This window comes from Haliotis rufescens, unplaced genomic scaffold, assembly GCF_023055435.1.
Source record: "Haliotis rufescens isolate VD_foot unplaced genomic scaffold, xgHalRufe1.0.p SCAF_8, whole genome shotgun sequence".
Classification (NCBI taxonomy): Eukaryota; Metazoa; Mollusca; class Gastropoda; order Lepetellida; family Haliotidae; genus Haliotis; species Haliotis rufescens.
The window spans coordinates 47359140-47381073 of record NW_025964372.1 but is presented as its reverse complement, the minus strand read 5'-3'; the positions used below and the strand labels follow the sequence as shown (position 1 = coordinate 47381073).

The window sequence follows — 21934 nt, the reverse complement described above, 5'->3', positions numbered from 1 at the left end:
CATGTTTTGTGGCAAAAGCCCCAAAGATCAAGGAATGAAGTTTGTTTTTCCTTATGTTTGTCATGTGGGAAAGTGATGTACAAAGAAAAATCAAATGACAGAATCGAACCTTGTTCTTTTCTGAGATTAAGAATAGTGTAGCAAATCCGTTGAGTTTTTGAGAATCCACATGGTAATAATTTCACTTGTCTCAAATACTTTCTGTGAATATAAAGATAGTCCTTCCTTGATTGTATTAAGGATAATGTAAATCGTTGAGACAGGGATTTGGCGGTAAATTTGCGGGACCCAGCAATACATCTCTCTTTCTATGGATTTTTAGGTAGCTTTGGAATCTAGTACAAAAGAGGGATTGACATGATCAGGTTTGAAAGTTGAAAGTTTATAGTACAGATGTATGGTTTTGGCAGATTTCTCCAGTTAACATACTGGCCTTATATGTGGGATTATTTGATATGTCATTTATACCAAGTTCTTTGATCAAACAATTTATGTAGTGATGCTTTCATATACTGAACAGAAACGTCACCATGGCTAGATATATGAGAAACCTTATTTGTCCAAACACTGTAAACATACTTTGAGACATATTAAAAAGATGAAACTTGGCAAAACTGATCATCAAGGTTGAAATTAAAGTTTCAAATGTTCTTAAAGTGAAACACAACACTAGTCTCTTAGAAAATGGCATCACAAGTCAATATCTCGTGTGTCCGCATTGATGACTGCCGTACAACGTCGATACATGGATTGGATGAGGCGGTTGATGAAAGCCATGGGCACTCGAGCCCACACTCTGAGGAACGCCTGACGCACTTCAGCTGCAGTTGTCGGCCCTGGTCGGACGTCATTCAGCCGCCTTTGAATCTCGTCCCACAGGTGCTCAGTGGGATTTAAATCGGGACTGAGGGCAGGCCACCACAGGGTTCTGATGCCATTCTGCTGGAGGGAGTCTCTCGTTGCTCTCGCAATGTGATCACGGGCGTTACCATGCAGAAACTCGTGGTTGCGGCGACGTGCCAAATGAGGTATGGCGTGTGGTCTCAAGACTTGATTATTGTACCGAGCTACAGTGACACCATTGCCTCTCCCTGGACCGATGTTCTGGAAGACCACAGGGTCGACCCACTGTGCAAGACCAATTCCAACCAACACCATGATGCTCGGACCACCCTACGAGTCTCTCTCAACAACACAAGCATCCGAATAACGTTCCCCACGGCGTCGCCAGACTCTCTCTCTCTCTCTCTCTCTCTCTCTCTCTCTCTCTCTATATATATATATATATATATATATATATATATATATCTCTGCCATCTGCTGTTGAAATACAGTAACGGTTCTCGTCTGAGAAGACTGCTGGTGCTGCCACTGCTGGTGCTGCGTTGCCCACTAAAGACGGTCCCGGTGATGACGTCCTCGTTGTGGCCTGTGACAGTGGAGGTGTCTGCTCGTCAATCGTCGGTCGATCAGTTTCCGCAGCAGTAACAAAGCGATGTTGAAGATGCTGTCGCACAATCTGACGATCCTTACGTCGGGTGATGACCCTTTGTCTTCCACTACGTGGTCGATCATCTTTAGTGTTGGTGGTCTGGTACTGATGCTGGAGCCTGTTTATGGTTCTTACGTGGACTTGAAATGCATTGGCTACTTGCCGGACGGTTTGTCCAGCTTGCAATCGTCCAAGGGTTTGGTGTCGCTGATTAAATGTAAATCTTGGCATGTGGTGGCAATTCAATAACGAATGAATGTTATCCGACCTGGGTGGATTTTATAGGGCAAGAAATGGGGGAACGCATGGGCATTTCAATTTACACGGAACGCACGTGCATCGGGTTGCCGTTATGCGTTTGAGCGATCGGTATTATTGTCATCTGCTTTGTTTTTTATCATCAAATTTTATTTTTCGGACAAGGTAATATTAAATTTTAGAAACTTCGACAAAAATTACCCAGATATTTAAATGACAACTTTTCATGCAATGTTCAGTATATAATGGTTATGTTATTTTAGGCCTTGTCAGTGGGAACAACTACAAACTTTTCATGTAGTGCAGCCAGACTTTGTGTGATAATGTCTAGACCTTGTAAAGTTAATAATGTCCAGACCTTGTAAAGTTAATAATGTCCCGACCTTGTGAAGTATATAATGTCCCCACCTTGTGAAGTTGATAATGTCCAGACCTTTGTTAAGTTGATAATGTCCAGACCTTGTGAAGTTCATGATGCCGGGATCTTGTAAAGCTGATAATGTCTAGACCTTGTAAAGTTGATAATGTCTAGACCTTGTAAAGTTGATAATGTCTAGACCTTGTAAAGTTGATAATGTCTAGACCTTGTAAAGCTGATAATGTCTAGATCTTGTAAAGTTGATAATGTCTAGACCTTGTAAAGTTGATAATGTCTAGACCTTGTAAAGTTGATAATGTCTTGACCTTGTGAAGTCTATTATGTCCAGACCTTATGAAGTTGAAAATGTCGGGATCTTGAGAAGTTAATAATGTCTAGATCTTGTAAAGTTGATAATGTCCAGACTGTGTGAGGTTGATAATGTCGGGATCTTGTAAAGTTGATAATGTCGGGATCTTTTAAAGTTGATAATGTCGGGATCTTTTAAAGTTGATAATGTCCGGATCTTGTAAAGTTGATAATGTCGGGATCTTTTAAAGTTGATAATGTCCGGATCTTGTAAAGTTGATAATGTCCCGACTTTGTGAAGTTGATAATGTCTAGACCTTGTAAAGTTGATAATGTCTAGCCCTTGTAAAGTTGATAATGTCTAGACCTTGTAAAGTTGATAATGTCTTGACCTTGTGAAGTCTATTATGTCCAGACCTTATAAAGTTGATAATGTCCGGATCTTGTAAAGTTGATAATGTCGGGATCTTGTAAAGTTGATAATGTCGGGATCTTTTAAAGTTGATAATGTCCGGATCTTGTAAAGTTGATAATGTCCCGACTTTGTGAAGTTGATAATGTCTAGACCTTGTAAAGTTGATAATGTCTAGCCCTTGTAAAGTTGATAATGTCTAGACCTTGTAAAGTTGATAATGTCTTGACCTTGTGAAGTCTATTATGTCCAGACCTTATAAAGTTGATAATGTCCGGATCTTGTAAAGTTGATAATGTCGGGATCTTGTAAAGTTGATAATGTCGGGATCTTTTAAAGTTGATAATGTCGGGATCTTTTAAAGTTGATTATGTCTAGACCTTGTAAAGGTGATAATGTTCAGTCCTTGTAATGTCCAAAGTTAGCTGGACCTACTCCTTAACGACGTAAATTCTCACGAGATATGACGAAATTGGAAGGTCTCTGATCAGGAGACGCAAGCCTTGGGACCAAGCCTGCTGAACACGTTGCCATGCCCAACACTCTCGTGAGAATATCTGTGCCTGCTGTATTCGCTATATGGCGTGTGGTGAGTCGTCGATCATCAATAATCATTTTATATGTCATCAACATCTTCCTCAATGATGCCAGTCGAAGGTCTTCTTGATCTTGGATAATCTTTGAAAGGAACCCATCCCTCGGGTACTCCGCTACCTACCTCTCGACAGTGGCAAAGGAAGGAGCATCATTCCATAAAGATGCCGACATGTCCGCATGGATGGCTGTTGAAGTTATCCCTTTCAGTCATAGATACATAATGCAACGCGGTAACCAATTTTGGCATTTTTAATGAACAGCGAATACGTCACTCTGACGTGTGTATAATTGCGCTGCCTGGTCGTGTATCTGGTTCAACTGCAGCCTGTAATCATTGAACGCATTGAACTTAATACATGCCAACTGTTAAGGGCTTTCTTTTCATCCTTCTTAGTCAGGCTCAGAACCTTTCAATTATTCCTCATGGTTTGTGCCCGCCAGCTGACAATCATTATCATATTTCAAAAAGTATGGTGGGTTGCTAAGCGATTCATTAGAATGTCAGATGGCTGTGTAGGTTGACAAGACAGTGGCTGCGCTATGAGCCTGATTTCAAGATAGGCAACGAGGTGTAACATCCTCATCATTATTTCAATACGTTATTAGGGGGCACAGGTGGTCGTCTAAGGCACCGCGATTCGCTCTGCAGAGTTGCGTCCCTTGGGCACGCCAGAAACCTATGATTGTGGGTTCGAATCCCGGTTCGACCCGATTATGTTTCTAGGTTTGTCAGCACCATACCTGTGCTCGTGGGTTTCACCGAAGTGTTAAACGTCTGAGACCTGCATCACTTCGGGCTTTCCTCCCACATTAAGCTGACACGCCGCGATATAACTGGAATACTGTTAAAAAGCGGCGTTAAACCCAACTCACTCACTCACTCAATACGTTATTCATAGAGGATACTATACTAATCCTGTAGCGAGCGAGTGAGTGAGTGAATTTGGTTTCACTCCGATTTCAGTAATATGCCAGCAATATCACTTGCTTCGTTTCGCGTTGTGTGCATGGGGAGAGTCGATCCCGGAAGAAAGAACTATTTTATCTTCTTGGCTAACCCTTCGCCCCAAAGTACAGTGAATCGGTTGGGTTCAACGCCACTTTTAACATTATTCAAGTTATATCACGACGTGTCAGCTTGATGTGGGAGGAATGCGCGAAGTGATGCAGGTTTAACGTCGCTTTGAACAGTATTCTACTTACTTTTTAACGGCACGTCAGTTTACTTAAGAATTGACCTTCACTTTGTGTGAGTTCATTGGAGTATGAACCTTCATAGAGTTAGGGCCAAACTGTATGAACGCCTGAGCTTGCGACGGTGTTCATACAATGTTTGGCCCTCACTCTATAAAGGTTCTTACTCCAATGAACTCACACAAAGTGAAAGTCAATACTTATATTTTTTTATCACAATTTCTTACCTCAAAGGATGTAGGCCAAGATCTAAACACAATTATATTTAGTACTTGTGACTTCATGTTTACACTGACAGCCATACAACAACTAGCTATATCGCGGAGTAAAATAGTTCCTCAAAAAGAGAGGTGGCATGAGCGTATGGTGAGTGAGTGAGTGAGTTTGATTTTACGCCGCTTTTAGCAATATTCCAGCAATATCACGGCGGGGGACACCAGAAATGGGCTTCACACATTGTACCCATGACGGGAATCGAACCCGGGTCTTCGGCGTGACGAGCGAACGCTTTAACCACTAGGCTACCCGACCGCCCCGGCATGAGCGTATGGATGCACAACTTGCTCTTCAGAAACATCTTATGCAACACATGTGTTCAAATCATATCCTCATTTGATGAGCAAGTTCTGTAAAGAACTACCTCAGCAAGTGAGTCACAATGACAGCGCGTCGTAATACATTTACATCAAGTACAAGACGTCAAAATGGCCGACACGATAAACGCGACGGGAGAGATTTCCGAAGTTGTTAATGAACCTGTGGCGATTACATGTGTTAGTCATCATTGACCAACTGGCCGATCATTGAAAGCTGAATACAGATGCGTCAAACAGACACTAAGGTAAATTCATAGATTGCTGGAGACGGTCAGTGTCAGCCTAGACACGGAGCGAGTCGATACTACGATAGTTTAGATGTGCATTTCTTCGTTTGTTCAATAGGATGGGCCTTAGCGAGGATATTCGTGAACAATCATGCAGTCACGCTCTCTGACATTTCTCAATGTATACTGTAACGCTGCGACCAAGAATAAAGGTTCTTAATGACCAGAAAGAACGCTTATGTATGTTTTCGTGCTAGGGAATTCCCAGGGATTTCCCCAGGAATGTGGAAGTAGTCCGTCATTGTTTTACGTCATTTCAAGAACACGGTCTCGTGAAAAACGTATGAACGTCAAATTGTGTCGTTCATACACTTATGAACGTCAATTTCGCGGTCATGTGACCGCCCTCTCGTCCAATGGAAACGCCGTATATCGTGTAAACTTCAAATTAAAAAAATATTGTGATGCAGGTCTCAGACGTTTACCACTTCAGTGAAACCCACGAGCACGGGTATGGTGCTGACAAACCTAGAAACAGTATCAGGGCGCACTGGGATTTTAACCATGAGCATAGGTTTCTGGCTGGTCCAAGGGACGTAACTCCTCACAACGTCAACTTTTGACGTGCCCCGGATTAGGATTAGAAGATCATACTAATCCATCACAGGGCAACATAGTCAAATACAATCCTGAAAAATTGAATTGAAGTAATCGTATGGTCTTCCAGAATTTTCCCCAACAATGTAGTCACGTAACAGTATTACAATTGTCTCGAATTACAGGTTACTTGTTATTTTTTATGTCGCGGATATCTTCCCGAGACAAGGGAGTTAACTGACTATAAAAGTCCAGTTTCCACCCTTGCCTTGTCTGGTATTATGGAGTTTGGCTGGACTAACGAGTCTATGCATAGTCCAATCAAAATTGCGCTCCGAAATCGAAATCCGGATCGTAAACTGTCAAGCAGATTTCGGTCGATTGCGGGATTTGCAAAGCATGTGCACCGCTAACTCGTTGTCAACAAATATTTTCTACATCTTTTCATGTTTATAATGAAGGTGCTCGCGTGATTGGATGCACTTCACTACGTAAGACTCATTTTATCACAATATATAGATCTTGATTATCGATCAGATCGTCTTGAATGGGCGCCGCTGTTTTGTTTGAAGCAAAGGCAAGTGATACGAGAGGTGGAATCTGATTGGTTCATAGGAGAGGCATAAAAGGGACATAACTCGTAATAGCCACTGGTGGCGCTACGATCGAGCCCTGGAATTCCAGCATAGTTCGCAAAGGGTCGAAACTGGACTTTTTAAGTCAGTTAACTCCCTTGACTCGGGAAGATGGTTGCGGAGGACATTCCGTCTACATAACTCAGTATATTAACTAATAAAAACAATTTATGAAATTGAATACAGACCATATATAAAATAGCTTTAAAACTTTATTCATCTATGTTTCATGTTACAAAGAAACTGCAATCGAGCAGCAATGATATAAAAATGCGAATATGCAATCAGTCTTTTCATATCAAATGGGAATCACATAAAGTGTATGTAAATGAAAACCCTTCACGGTCAAAAAATAACTTTTGGTTTTAAAACATTAATTCAAATGAGTCCTAATGTAGGCCAGACAACAGATTGCGTAATTACATTTTTATTTACATATACTGGATTTCAATTAATATATAATTGAACATAAAATGTAACCCATCACTTTATTCAATATATTAACATAAATCAAAAGGTGTGTCTTTTAACATAATTAGATATTATACGATTTAGAAAAAAATCTCCCTTATTGAATTTCCCCATATTATTACCCCATATGGAGACAAAAATATTAATAATATGAATATGCCAAAATGATATAATTTTGAAGAAAATGTCATTACACACCAGTACTATGAAAGACGTTGTTCCCTTTACAAAAGTAATTGAAATGATAAATTCGGTTAATTTTCTCCTCCCACCACAGCGAACGGGGATGTTCAGCTATGCCATATATACATAGACACAGAGAGAAGGTTTATTAAAATGTATCCCAAACTTCGCGTGGAAAACTGTCTAGTTTTCGTATATCGAAACTCCAAAAGACGCAAAAAGATTACAAAGCAAACACAACAATTCTCCAAGTTCCATGACACTTGAATAAAACCAACAACCTGAACCAATGGTGGTTCCCGTTAACAAGAGATAGAACAGTAGGAACAGACCAGAGATCTGCGACGGGGGGGGGGGGGGGAGGTGCGAACATTGCGTGTCTAAAACCTAAAGCAGAATGTTTAAAAAAAGTTCGACGCCACGCTTCTTCCTTTCAAACAAACTTTAAAAGTAAGTATTTCTTTGGATAATTATAAACACAATCCAATATTGAATTTACGTTACGCAATTGAAGTAGGATACCCATCAACAAGTTAACGTACAGGATCCTGGCATTAAATACAGCAATTGTTGCCTGGTATGTAATAAGCGGGTATGCGCACTTCCAAGCCGACCCGGATTTTTCATCAGTAATATCATGTATTATAAAACATAATTTTCAGAAAATATCGTCTACGTGCGCATGGATAATGCATACGGGTGTTTGACGTACGTTATGAATGCACTCCTGGCTTGGTCACATATACTGTCGGGGGAAAGAAACGCAACTAAACGCGACGCTGTCTTTCTTAAAGGTAGGATATGTTGACAGATCAGAATCAATCAAGAGTGAGTGAGTTGGGGTTTAACGTATTCAATGGGACTGATTCCACGTAGCGACCGTTGACATACGTCAGTCTCATCGCTGACCCTCACCAGGCAACGTATTTTAGTCATATCAATCCTAAACACAAGTCGTAGATATGCACATGTCGACAGACCAAGGGTCGAAATCGGGCCGAATATTTGCCAGCTAAGGGACCCATGTCCGATCACAACATACGATTGTATTGGAGTTGCGTTCTTCCTGTGAGTGGCGGGTTCTAACGGTAGAGCAGGACATGCTTTTCCTTGTCGCGAACACCCGGGGTTACCGATAGGACAGAACATGCCTACCATTTTCGCGAACACCTGGTGTCATCACTCATTTTGACCACTATTTTGCCTTTTACGCCCTAAGGAATCTGTTAATCTGCATAAATCGAGACTGGTTACTCTCTGGTGTTGACGTTTTATATTATCCTAAAACTTCCCGAAACTGCTTATACATGTTAAGCAATATCCCCACCCCTATAAAATTCAATAAAACATCACTTGTTACCAAAATCCAATTGGCCCCACCTTACTCCAATGCACAATAACACTATTCACGTTGTGTAGAGTCAATAAGCAATATGGCATATCAAAATCATGTAGATGCAACAAATTTAACATATGGTCAATTATTTACACAACAATCTAGGAAAAATAAAACAAAATCACTGCTAGTCCATTACCAAGATAAAAGCAGAAGAGTATTAAAAGGTACATACAAACTTGTCACACCAACGATTGCTGCCATATATCAATACTAACAACTGAAAAGAATATGGAAAACAGAACTGCGATTCCCTTGCAACATCCATGGCTTGTGAACCATAAAAATCTTGCCTACATGCTCACAGGCGCAGATGATTTGTGTGAATACTAAAAGTTAAAATTGTTCCCAACTTTACTGATCCGGAATAAGAGTGTCCGTTGTTGTGAGGTTCAGACAAGGTGCAGTTGTATTGCAAATGAATCCTTAAATTGTTTCGATGGCATTGTACTTAATTATGCATGTATTACAATTATGGAAACACTATTGTATGATTGTTTTCAGTGGATAATTTAGTCGACGCCAACATGACCCAGGACTGTAAAATGATGAATATGTAGAAAATGCAGATTTGTGCCATGACAATGAAAAGAAACATGAAACGGAAAATGGTGTTTTTGCTTAAAAACGAAATCGTTTACACTTGATAAAGCCAAATCGTAATCTGAAATAGAATCAACATTAATTCTTTAAAAAGACAACTAGTCTACCTTTTTGTTACAACAATGAAAACTCGTTAACTCGAATTCTTCGACGTCCTCGAAATTTATCGACTTATCTGAACTTCAAGACAAGCAGGGTGCCGATGTGCAGGATTCTACCAGGATTGTGTTTCATCGTAGAAGAGTTCGGGTTAACGTGGTTTCAGGTGCAATACACATTCGAGTTCTAATCTTCTATTTCTACCAATATCATCCTCGATATCCCGTGAATCATATCTCCATTCAAATTAGATAATTATCGTGGACCTTTCACAACTGTATCTTCAAATTGGAAGTGACGTCACATCTTCATCTCGCTCATGAGAGAATTTCATTGGACGGCTATTATTAGCGTCGTGTTACGAATCGAGTTCAAAGTTCAGCTGGTGAATAGATCCGAAGTATTTATCATAACATAAATGTGATATAATAAACTGGTTGATCGAAGCTTTACGAATATGTACAGCGATTATATTAAAATATATAGGAATAACTTATTCCGAACTTTAAAAAAACATTGATATATCTCTTTACGTTGATGAGGTAAACTTGCTAGTAATAAACCATTAATGACATAACGGCAGGTTACTATGATAATTCCACTTACAAAATTGTACAAGTACCGCAAACGTACGACTTCGTTGCTATACACATGAACAACATGACGTTGGTTATGTCAATAACGGTAATTAGATACGATTTATCATAAAAAATAGTCCATCAATAACCTTCTGTGTTTGGCAAGTGGTATGGCTATGTGAAACATGACACGAAATATGCAGCCACAACCGTAAAACTATTTCAGATATGGACAATACACTGACAAAACATCAGGATATTGGCACATATACCAAATATACACGTTGACCAAGGTTCGTCAAATTAACAAAGAATCACCAGTTATTGCACGAAGATTGGATATATATTTGTAACCGAACCAAAGACGAAGCACTAAAAACGTTCACAGTACAAATAGTCCCTAAAACGGAAAATAAACGCTAAATTAAATCTGAAAATAAAATAATGACATGTATATTCTAAAACTGAAGATTCCAGTACATATGTAAACACCAATACTTTGATCTTAGTCGATATTGGTTATTGGTGCTTTACAAATTCGATAAAGCGGGCGTTTAGTACATAAAGACCCTTAGCAATTCTTGCCAATAAAGACCCTTTGCAATTCTTGCCAATGGAAACACTGATCAAATATAGGCACAAGCCCTACAGGCGAGTTAGAGTTAAAAACAAATGTTTTTATATTCCTCATCATCTAGCCATTGAATAAACGATTGCAATATTATTTGAAAAATAATACAATTACATGCAAATCAGTATTTTAGTGTCGAAAGTGTTAACCTGTATACTTGTTTTTTTAGCATTTAGCACTGAGCCCCTCAAAAAGGTAAAGTATATCATAGTTCGTGATTGCATTATTGATCAACTTATTTACCTGAAATTGAATACAATTCCAATATGTGGACATTCTCTATATACAAAGTGTAGCTTTATTACTTGATTTGAGCATGCACGAATATTCTAGAACCGAAAACTATACCGAGTTTACGGCGTGCATCTATTATATTACTTTAAATGTGCAAAATATATTTTATCTTAGAATTTAGAAGGTTTCAGCAGAAAAATATACCATGTAAAAATATTTGCCTAGTCACTGGTTTCTGAGTTCTTTGTGATAGAACTCATTGTGTTAATGTCCTCGAACGATACAGGGTATATGATTCACCTCGTATGATCCGACTTATCTTCACGACTGCTTTTCAACTGAGTGACCAAAGATGTTGTTACATAGTTCTGACAGATGCTCCTGTTCCTTCATGTTTAGATACACAGCCGTGGTGCTCACCGCTTCATCCAAGAGGTACCCGGCAGGGATGCTCTCCCGTTCCTCATGCTCCAAGTTCCAGTAGAAATTCGGGAAGTACTTTGTCAGGACAGCGACAACGTAAAGCTCTTTACCAACAACAACTACACCGGGGGACCCGGATGTAGACTGATGAAGAGGGCCCTGGAACCGGAGCTTGTTGGGGTCAGTCAGGCCTTGGAAGCCTGTGGCTGGGTAACGCTTACTGCGGGCCCATTCTCTGACGGCCTCGACCTCGGTGTCTGTTGGCGGAGATGAGAGACAGGATGGGTCTCTTCTCTTGCTTGCATTATCATCGTGGCCGGCAAACTCCACCCTCCCATGTTGGCTGACGTCGGTGAAGCTGGCTAGAGGTGGCGGCAGGGTCTTCATGTCGTGAGCTTCCAGTTCCAGAATGGCTACGTCCAGGTCTGGGTTTGTGTAGGGCATACTGACAAACTTGAATCGGGTCAGATTGTCAAATTCATATTCCCCCATTTGGATGTATTCAAACTGAATCCAGATTTCCTTGTTGTTGAACATCTGCTGCTCTGAAGTCGCCATGTTAGCTGCAACAGAGAGGCTTTCCTGTGAGGAAGGTTTTACGCCCACTTAAGTATTATACCACGTAAGGTATATGTAACACGACCAAGGACACCGTAAGAAAGTCCTTGCCTCTTGAACTAAAACATCGTCATCTGTCTCTGATATGTGTGACGTCATCTACCGGGGATGTATCTGGTGTGTGACGTCCTCTACCGGGGATGTCTCTGATGTGTGACGTTATCTACCGGGGATGTCTCTGATGTGTGTGACGTTATCTACCGGGGATGTCTCTGATGTGTATGGCGTTATATACCATGGATGTCTTTGATGTGTGTGACTTCATCTACCGGGGATGTCTCTGATGTGTGAAGTTATCTACGGGGGATGTCTCTGATGTGTGACGTTATCTACCGGGGATGTCTCTGATGTGTGTGACGTTATCTACCGAGGATGTCTCTGATGTGTGACGTCATCTAGCGGGGATGTCTCTGGTGTGTAACGTCATCTACCGGGGTGTATCTGATATGTGTGACGTTATCTAGCGGTGATGTGTGACGTTATCTACCGGGGATGTCTCTGGTGTGTGTGACGTTATCTACCGGGGATGTCTCTGATGTATATGACGTTATATACCATAGATGTCTGTGATGTGTGACGTTATCTACCTGGGATGTCTCTGTTGTGTGTGACGTTATCTACCGGAGATGTCTCTGATGTGTGACGTTATCTACCGGGGATGTCTCTGATGTGTGACGTTACTCACCAATGATGTCTCTGATGAGGTTGTACGCTGTCATGATGTACTTGTCTCCGACCCTGAAGCCAACGCCTGTGACATGTGGGGAGTATATGTACCCAACAGATTCGCTGGTCTGTGCTATCTGCTCCTGGCTAGGTGCGTCTTCTGTATTGCCAATCAAGGACGACCGGAAGCCTGTGAACTCTGCATTAAACAAAGCTATCTTTACTATCGAGCTACCCATCAAAATAACCGTACGTATGTGAGGTATAATAAGTATGATATAATGTCGTGTTCAAGGTTATTTCACTTATATAGCGATGTGCATGCATGTGTGTGTGGCTGTTTGTACTAGTCCGGTATAATGCCGGTTTCGTATACTAGCCCACGGAAATGTTGTAGTTTAACATGAATACCCCATTCAAATTCATTTCACGGACTTCGTGCCGACCAGTGCTTTTTGTATCCCCTTAATGTCGAGCCGCAGGAAGGAAAACAACATATTTTAAAGTCTTTTGGTATGACGCGGTCGGGCATCGAACCTCGAAGCAATTATAAAAAAAATATCATTTCGCTCTCAAAATAATGTAGACATTTACAACACTTGCATACTGAAAGTTCACACTGGTGCTGAAAGACCAAGGGTTGTAATCTGAGCGATTATTAATTGTATCCACGATCAGTATCCTGGCCTAGCTAAGTGAGGCAACTCGGTTACAGAAGGACTTGTATACTATTCCAAGTAACACTTCTCACAGTATCAGGCAACATTGAAAATATTCCAGTTTCCAATGGTTGCCTGTGGGTGATTTTACTTCAATAAAATGCTTCACAAACCTGATGGCCGTATGTCCGATAGCATTACAGAAGAGGGAAATAGCGTTGATCTCAAGGTACTTTTTGACTAATGCACAAACCTCGTACAGGAAAACATGTGGTAAAAGACATTAACCTGCGAGGACTGTTATATAGGAAATTACCAAATGATATAAGTGCAAAAGTAGTCATCGAGTGCCCATTATTTCCACCATCATCCTGCTACGTGTATGTGTCACGGTCTTTGTTATCACATATGTCCTAAGTGGTATATATGACATTGTGTCTTGAACAGACAGGGAATTCCATTGTGAGTGTTTTGATCACGTGTGACGTAATGTCTTCAAGCCTTTCGGTAACGATCGATAGCTGCCTTGAAAAACACTTACCCCCCTTAGCCTCTTCTACAAATGACTCGAACGAGGACACTCCGTTCTGTACAGTTTCCTGGATGGCATTAGTTGACGGAAGTGCTTCCTTGCCGAAGGTTACGGCTGAGCCAAGTGTTTCGCTTGCTTTCTGTTTCACGGCATCAATGGTTGAAGGTGGACCAGAGTCGTCATCATTGGTGACCATCTCAGGCATGGCATCTTTTAAGACATCGTCCACAAGGCTCTCATTAGCTGTTTTGTCTTCAACACTCTTCATCACCTCGTCCACAAGACCTCCGTTGGAACTATTCTCCTCAACCGTAACTTGCTCCACCACTGCCAATCCTGCTTTGGTCGCGGACTCTTCAGGCGCGACTTCCGCCATGACTTGATCTAGGAGTCCGCCACCGGTAGCGGAGTCGTTGCCAGGTAACACCGCCTGGACCTGAGCCACCGTCACGGGGCTGATTTCCTCTAGCTTGGTCTTCACCTCCGTCAACTTCTCCTTCACTTCTTCTTTGCCAGATTCAACAGCTACCTGCACGGATTCTGCCCCTGAAGCTGCTTTGTCTGAGACTTCCTGAACTCCAGCTGCTGCTGCTGCTTCTACAGATGCCTTGACTCCAGATGCTACCTCCCCAGCTTTGGAGAGTTTCCCAGACAGGAGTGACCGTGCAGGGGTAGAATGGTCGTCCAACTCATCCTCCGAGGCGTCAATGAAAGGGATGGAAGGATCGGCCTAAAAGTTCAAAAGGTATTGCATGAGCCAGTGATATATATACATATCTCAAAGCTTTTGAGGAACAACGATACTGTGTATTTTCTCTATACTCTTTTAATGAGTACATATTTGCATCGTACGTTGTCTTACATATCATTATCCTGCATAATCGTTTGATTGTTAACGCCGCACTTAGCAATATTCCAGCTATATGACGGCGGTCTGTAAATTATCGAGTCTGGACCACACAATCTAGTGATTAATACCATGAGTCATGTCTTACGATAAGCATGGGTTGCTGAAGACCAATTCTAACCCGGATCTTCACAGGCGCCGACATAATCGTAAACAAACCCTAATGTAAATAAACTTATGAACAAGAAAACTGTCATCGTATAGTTACATTGATATAGAAATTAATTAATAGAATGACGATACGGAATATATAAATTAACAAACGATTAATCGCCTGTACACACCGAACCATCTGCAAAGAAAGCCCGTTGTGCATTAAGGCTATTTTAAAATAAAATGTTTTCAAATTGAACGTTACATCTAAACTTGTCTTTATCGTATATCATATTGTACAACTGTAACGAGAAGTTCCATATTAACATTTGTAAAGATCAATTTTCAACATGTTTCAGTGTTAACTTTACAGACAAAAAGTCTTCCAAATCCTAAGAGTAAATCTTCATTTAAATTAAAGACCAATAAAATTATACCGATTAAGTATAAGGATGTGTTTGTTTGTTTGTTTTTGAACGCCGCACTCAGCAATATATTAGCTATATGACGGCAATCTGTAAATAATCGCGTCTGGATCGGGGGATGGTGAAGACCATTTCTAACCTGGATCATCACAGGGGCAATAACATGAGAACATAATGACAGTTATTTTTGCCGCTAAGTGTATACAGACCCTGAATATTAATCCGGATATCACAGTTTCCAGTTAAACCGTCTAATTAACCTACCATTGGTGCGTATAGTAATTTACCTATCACTGTGACAAGAAGTAATTGCACATTGCCACTGTCAAGCAATTGAGGGCATATCCATTACGTCCAGAAACTCGTTAATTCAGTAAGAACGTGTTTTGTACGTGAGACAAGTGAGACTGCCTCGTCTGTTTCATATTTAGATCTGTGAGGGAGTGAGTGTGGTTTTACGCCACTTTTAGCAATATTCCAGCAATATCACGGCGGGCGACACCAGGAATGAGCTTCACATGTCGGGAGTCGAACCCGGGTCTTCGGCGTGACGAGCGAAGCCTTTAACCACTAGGCTACCCGACTTCCCATTTACATCTGTGCATATTGATTAAGATTGACAGTACTGTATGACTTGAGGTTTTTGATGTCTTCTATTCAGAACTTTTGAAGAACAATCTAGGAAGAAAGACCCATCCTCGAAATTGCTTAATCAGGCTTACGGCATGTGCCTTGTAAATTTTTCACAAAAAAAGGTTTTTATGGGAGACACGTGGAGCACATTTCTAAATTTGACGCATAAGTGTTTGTTTGTGTGTTTGTTTGTTGTTTAACGCCGCACTCAGCAATATTCCAGTTATATGACGGCTGTCTGTAAATAATTGAGTTTGGACCAGAAAATCCAGTGATTGACATCATGAGCATCGATCCACGCAATTGGGATTCATGCATCAACCAAGTCAGCGAGCTTGACCCCCTGATCCCGTTAGTCGCCTCTTACGACAAGCATAGTCGCATTTTACGGGTTGCTGAAGACCTATTCTACCCTGGATCTTCCTGGGTCGACGCATCAGTGACCAAGGCGTACTCTGTTGTTAGAGATTTCCAATTTCTTTCTTGTGGATCGGCTTCCTTCATATGAATATGAATTTCTGCACGGATTGGCAAAGTCAAAACAAGGTAATTTGACAAGAAGTTTAACTTAAGCTTCGGTTATATTGATGATCTGATATCATTCAATAACCACCGAATATCGAATTCCCGTCCACTGATTTACCCAGCTTAACTAGAAACAGAGGGGACCACATTGCAGCATAAAGATTCAGAGTGACAAAACACTCTCAACAAGACTGTATGACAAGTATGATGACTTCAAATTTCAAATAGTAAACTTTCCTTTTGGCGTCTACATGGCACAAGCTTAAGGTACAATGCTCTTTCTACCAAGATTTCAGAAAGCGTCAGACGACTCTTGCTCATAAGTTGTTTGATCAAGGCGACAACATTCAGGGCCTCAGTAAAGCTTTCGAAAAAGAATAATGGTAGACATGTGGAGGACATTTCCAAATTTGACGCATCAGGTTCAAAAATCATGTCCGAAGCAAGACCTTATTCTGACTTGTACCATGTGTTCCCGTGTTGTTTTTAAATGGTACGGTTGACTTGCCTTTGCATGTGTTTGTAACGGGGGACACATGCTCGTGATACAGTCGGAATCGTACAATAGACCGATTTTAGCAAAGATTCCTTGTGGCTATGGAAAGGGCTTTGTCGCTTATATTATTTTGATAATATAAAGGGCGTGTCGCTTTTTCATTTTTATAAAAAAAGAATATTATTATTATTATTATTATTATTATTATTATTATTATAAAACTGACCTCATCTTTCACTGGCGGCTGATTGGGTAGAATCACTCCACCCGGGCCAACTGAGTTCCGGTACTCTGGAATAGAAATCGTCACATGATGATAATCAGGTTTCTGAAAGCCCTTTTGCGTTTCTTCGACTGGATTGCATCCAGCACAGATCGTCCACTATCTACAGCTGATGGTATTTGGAACTAAATGTTACTGATAACACCAGCTGCTCAGATCTTATCACGTGCATTTAAAATCCATTTGGTAACATTTTGAAAAAAAAAACACTTAAAAAAGATACGATAGAAGAAGATATTGTATTAACACTCTCAATGGGCGGGGTACAAAGTATTTACAAATACTACAACGAGTTATAGATTTAATGATGTGTGTAAACATAATGTACCATAGAATATATCGAAGTGACATAGAGCATTGAAATAAGTGATAATGTACTCAGGAACGAGGTTGGACTGCGTGTAATAAACATTTAGATTACAATTTTTGAGATGATAGGAGCAGATATGACAGCCGTTTAAGGCAACAGACGCGTGGATCTAACACCAACGAAAGATGGGGAATATAAATTAAGGCTGACACATTGACCCTTTTATTGCCCTAGAGTATCAAAACCCGTGAATAAATGCTCACATAAACGAGACTTGACACACTGATACATCTTACGGTTGACTTAATGTTTCCCACAAACTTGAAACTTAATGAGACATGACTTAGATGTCATTGTACAGATCACATCAGTCTGTACTACATGACATGAAAGATTGATCAGCGCGTGTTCCCATTCGTCCTTGCGTTTAACAGAACAGCGCACTGACAATCGCTGTTCAAGTCCGGGTCTGGTAATTTGTATCTTTTCAATACAACATGGCTTTATAATAGAGACAGACCAGCAGTGACGACATAATAAACATGTCCAGCTACTCAAGCCATTGCACTCCATGGAAGGTCTGTGAACCGTGATGGGTTAACAAACTCGGGGACAATGGCATTGGCATCTTGTTCAATGGACGGATGCTAGACTGACGTCACGGATGATGCTCTTGTAATTCTTCAAATAGTTCTTCAATCTTTCAACTAATTTGTGGAATAAAAGTGTTCCTAAGCAACGGTTCCTTTGTCTTTGACCGGACATTGCCTTACTGAATAGTTAGTAAAACGCCATAACGGGAGAATTTTTTATTCATTGACTTTGATGACAGAAAACTGTGACGAACAATGTGTGTCTCTAGTAGGATTTGAACCCGGTGAATCCGGCGACATGAATAAACATCTTTAGAATTAACAATTATATGGGTGCGATATTAGAATAACTGTTTGATTGGCATTCTAGAAGTTGGCAGAATAAGTAAGTATGGATAACAACTTCTGGTTTATTGCATATAGCGACGTTTCCATGTAGATTCTAACACCATTATCAAGCTAGAGAGACAACAACCAAGTGATGAGAGGTATATATTCTCTTATCACAACATGTCAGACGTCCCCTTAAACAGTATTCCAGTTATATCACGGCGTGTCAGCTTAATGTGGGAGGAAAGCTGGAAGTGATGCAGGTCTCAGACGATTACCACTTCGGTGAAACCCACGAGCAGCTGTATGGTGCTGACAAACCTAGAAACATAATCGGGGTGAGAGTCGAACCCACAATCATCGGCTTCTGGCATGCCAAGGGGGCGCAACTCTGCAAAGCGAATTGCAGAACCTCAAACGACCCGTGCCCCAAAGCTCCCTGTGGAATGTTGCTGTAATACCCACCTCGTTTGTCGCCCCCGTCGGCTGCGGCAGCCGATCCGTTAGCCCGCAGCAAGGGTTTGCTTGCCGCAACATCTGCCTTAATTTCTGGCACGATCTCCTCAAAGTCCGGCTGACTGGACGGCGCATTAGCCGGCTTGTAGGCCTCTTCCTTTGGCTGTTTGTTTTTAGATGCACACCCACCCATTGTGATTATCTGTAAACAAACAAATAATTGATTACTTACTAGACAAGAAGCGGAAAGGTGGGTACAAAGTTTGAAATCATTCAAGCAACACTTCAATCTGATGCGGATGTTTAACTAAACAAAGCATCAGGATTACTTTTTTTGGATAGGAAAAAAAAAGAAAAAAAAGTTTCTTTCTTTCGAGTCGAACCTGGGACGTCAGCGCGAAAAGTAAAGCTTCAGCGTGAAGCAAACAGATTTCGAGTTACCTCCCTTGCATTATATCTCACCAAGCTCCTTCCCAGCGCGTGACACCTTCATTACACTGTCGGTAACATAGAATAGAGAGCTCCGCGAACGGGCTATGGCTGTGAGGAGCTTGATATCTCACCAAGCTCCTTCCCAGCGCGTGACACCTTCGTTACACTCTCGGCTAGGAAAGAGAGCTCCGTGAACGGGCTATCGCTGTGACGAGCTTGATATCTCAAGTGCAGCACAGCACATACACAACATATACAAAGATTCTATTGTCAAGATCGTTATTTTTCAGAATTTGAGTCAGTGAATGGCAGGCAGTTTAATGTCAGTCGTTATGCCACATTTGTCACTGTAGAGGAATACCAACTATTCCGTGAAACATCAAGTAAAAAAGTGGTGACAATTAACTGACGACTTCAGACAAGCATCTATCTTTATTTATTTTTTCAACGATTTTGTTTTGTTAAAATACAGGCAAATTTATTAGTACACCATCACCCCTCCCCTCACCCGACAATAGTCCAGCTATATGACGGCGGTCTGTAGTGAGTGAGTGAGTTGGGTTTAACGCCGCTTTTAACAGTATTCCAGTCATATCGCGGCGTGTCAGCTTAATGTGGGAGGGAAGCCCGAAGTGATGCAGGTCTCAGACGTTTACCACTTCGGTGAAACCCACGAGCACGGGTATGGTGCTGACAAACCTAGAAACATAATTGGGGCGAACCGGGATTCGAACCCACAATCATAGGTTTCTGGCGTGCCCAAGGGACGCAACTCTGCACAGCGAATCGCGGCGCCTTAGACGACTGGGCCACCCGTGCCCCCGACGGCGGTCTGTAAATAATCGAGTCTAGACCAGACAATCTAGTGATTGACTTCATGAGCATCCATCCACGCAAATGGGATACGATGACATGCATCAACCATGGGTTGCTGAAGACCAACGTCTATCCGCGGGGGGGGGGGGGGGGGGGGGGGGGGTACTTCAGACATTGTACCCACGTGGAATCGAACCTGGTATTCTGCTGAACGAACGAGCGCTGTAACCACAAGACAACACCACCACCCCCTTAGAAGGTGAATCGCGTCAATGAGATTGAATTTGCTGGGATTTCTTTCTAGCACTGGATAGTAAACAAACATTGCAATTTTACTCATAACATCTGTCTTGATTGGTTACATTAGCAACACACAGGGTGCTTGATTGACGGACAGCAATGTTTGTGTATACAGTGATACATTACAGTAAATAGACAAACTAATAAACAACGACACCCATCTTCTATTTCGCCCGAGAGCGAAACTGACACATTCTATTTTCTCCTGATAAACCTCACCAGCTACCATATTCAATTACAGCCCTCAAAAACATATGCCTTGGGCTGAGAATGCACGGAATTCACGAATATTCCAGTCTAAAAGATGTCAAGTGCTTATTTGGAATTTAAAAAGTCGATATGATTTGTTGGCACGGGTAATCGATAAGTAGCATGTCTGGAGTGTATAAGGAGGCGTTTGGGGAAAATATGGCGTGTCCACATTTCAAATCTCCCACTATCATTTATAACTTCTATTTAAACAAGGAGTGAAAGTCATTGAGTGAGTATGGTTTGAAACCGTTTTTAGTATTCCAGCAATATCACAAAAGACGGACTTCCCACATTACCCACGTGGGATAACAAACCCGGGCCGTCGGCGTGACAGGCGAACGCATGCCCCACTAGACTACCCCACCTCCCTTTTTCAACAATAAATGAGTACTTCTGACATATCTGGTAAAACACTTTTGGGCGAGTCCAAATGACAAATGGGTAGATGTGTCATTATATTTACAAAATAATGACTTCATTTCCCCGATCAACAATTCCTCAGATCAACATGTGATCACTCACTTGTAACGTTCGTTGTTAAACAAGATAGGTTTAACCAGACGCTTGTACTCATCTGCCAATGCCGACATTCACTGAGACACAATACGCATCACGTTCATTGAACTACACTGCACTGCCGAGTCCACTGAACGCTTTCATCATCAACGAGCATCTCTCCAAATGCTACATTCAGGCAGAGCTCAGCAATGTTCGTGGCAAAACTACAAAACCAAATAGTGCATACTCACAATGATCCTGTACGTAGATCCTACATGTATCAGCGCTTCATGTTAACGCAAGTATGCAAATATTTCCACAAGTAGGTCAGGAGAAGCTCGCTTGTTGTTTACGGGAGTTATTTGTCGAGGTATTTATACGTGCCCATTCAGCCGCGACTAAAAGATGCGTAGTAACAATTCATGCATGTCGCCTTGTTGAGCTGAATGGCGCTGCACGGGATAAGAGCTGTTAAACTGTAAAGCTATTGACGACATAAATAGACTTCCACAACGAGCTTCACAGGTGTAACATAAAATATTCGGTCTGTCCCGGTTCCTCTACACGGGAACTATCGCAGAGAGAAAGCGTAGACAGCCTATATGCACTGATAAAACCCGGACAATAACTACTTCAAACCTTAAAGTATATTAACGTTTATCCTAAACATCCTGTCTTCAAGTGTGTATTTTCTGGTATAACCCGAGTGTGTGAATGTTGTTTTACACCGCAGCCATAATCCGCCAGCCTCTTTTTCAAGTCTTTGACAGAGTGAGTGAATTTGAGGGAGTGAGTGAGGGAGTTTGGTTTTACCCCG

General features: G+C 41.4%; 1 protein-coding gene across 3 annotated transcripts in view; it reads right to left on the bottom strand.

The window, feature by feature from the left end:
- Positions 1-6874: 6874 nt before the first annotated feature.
- The window catches only part of LOC124152776, a 59074-nt gene continuing 44014 nt past the window's right edge, over positions 6875-21934 (bottom strand). For 2 of the 3 annotated variants that reach the window (XM_046525830.2, XM_046525831.2), the window contains exons 2-6: positions 18829-19021; positions 17074-17138; positions 13778-14498; positions 12597-12776; positions 6875-11856 (exon numbers count right to left, since the gene is read on the bottom strand). In XM_046525830.2, the coding sequence (XP_046381786.2) occupies positions 11192-11856; positions 12597-12776; positions 13778-14498; positions 17074-17138; positions 18829-19012 (1815 nt within the window). In that variant the 5' untranslated portion in view covers positions 19013-19021 and the 3' untranslated portion in view covers positions 6875-11191. Of the gene's footprint in view, positions 11857-12596; positions 12777-13777; positions 14499-17073; positions 17139-18828; positions 19022-21368; positions 21492-21934 lie in introns of those variants that run through there. The other variant, XM_046525832.2, reaches the window with a different exon arrangement.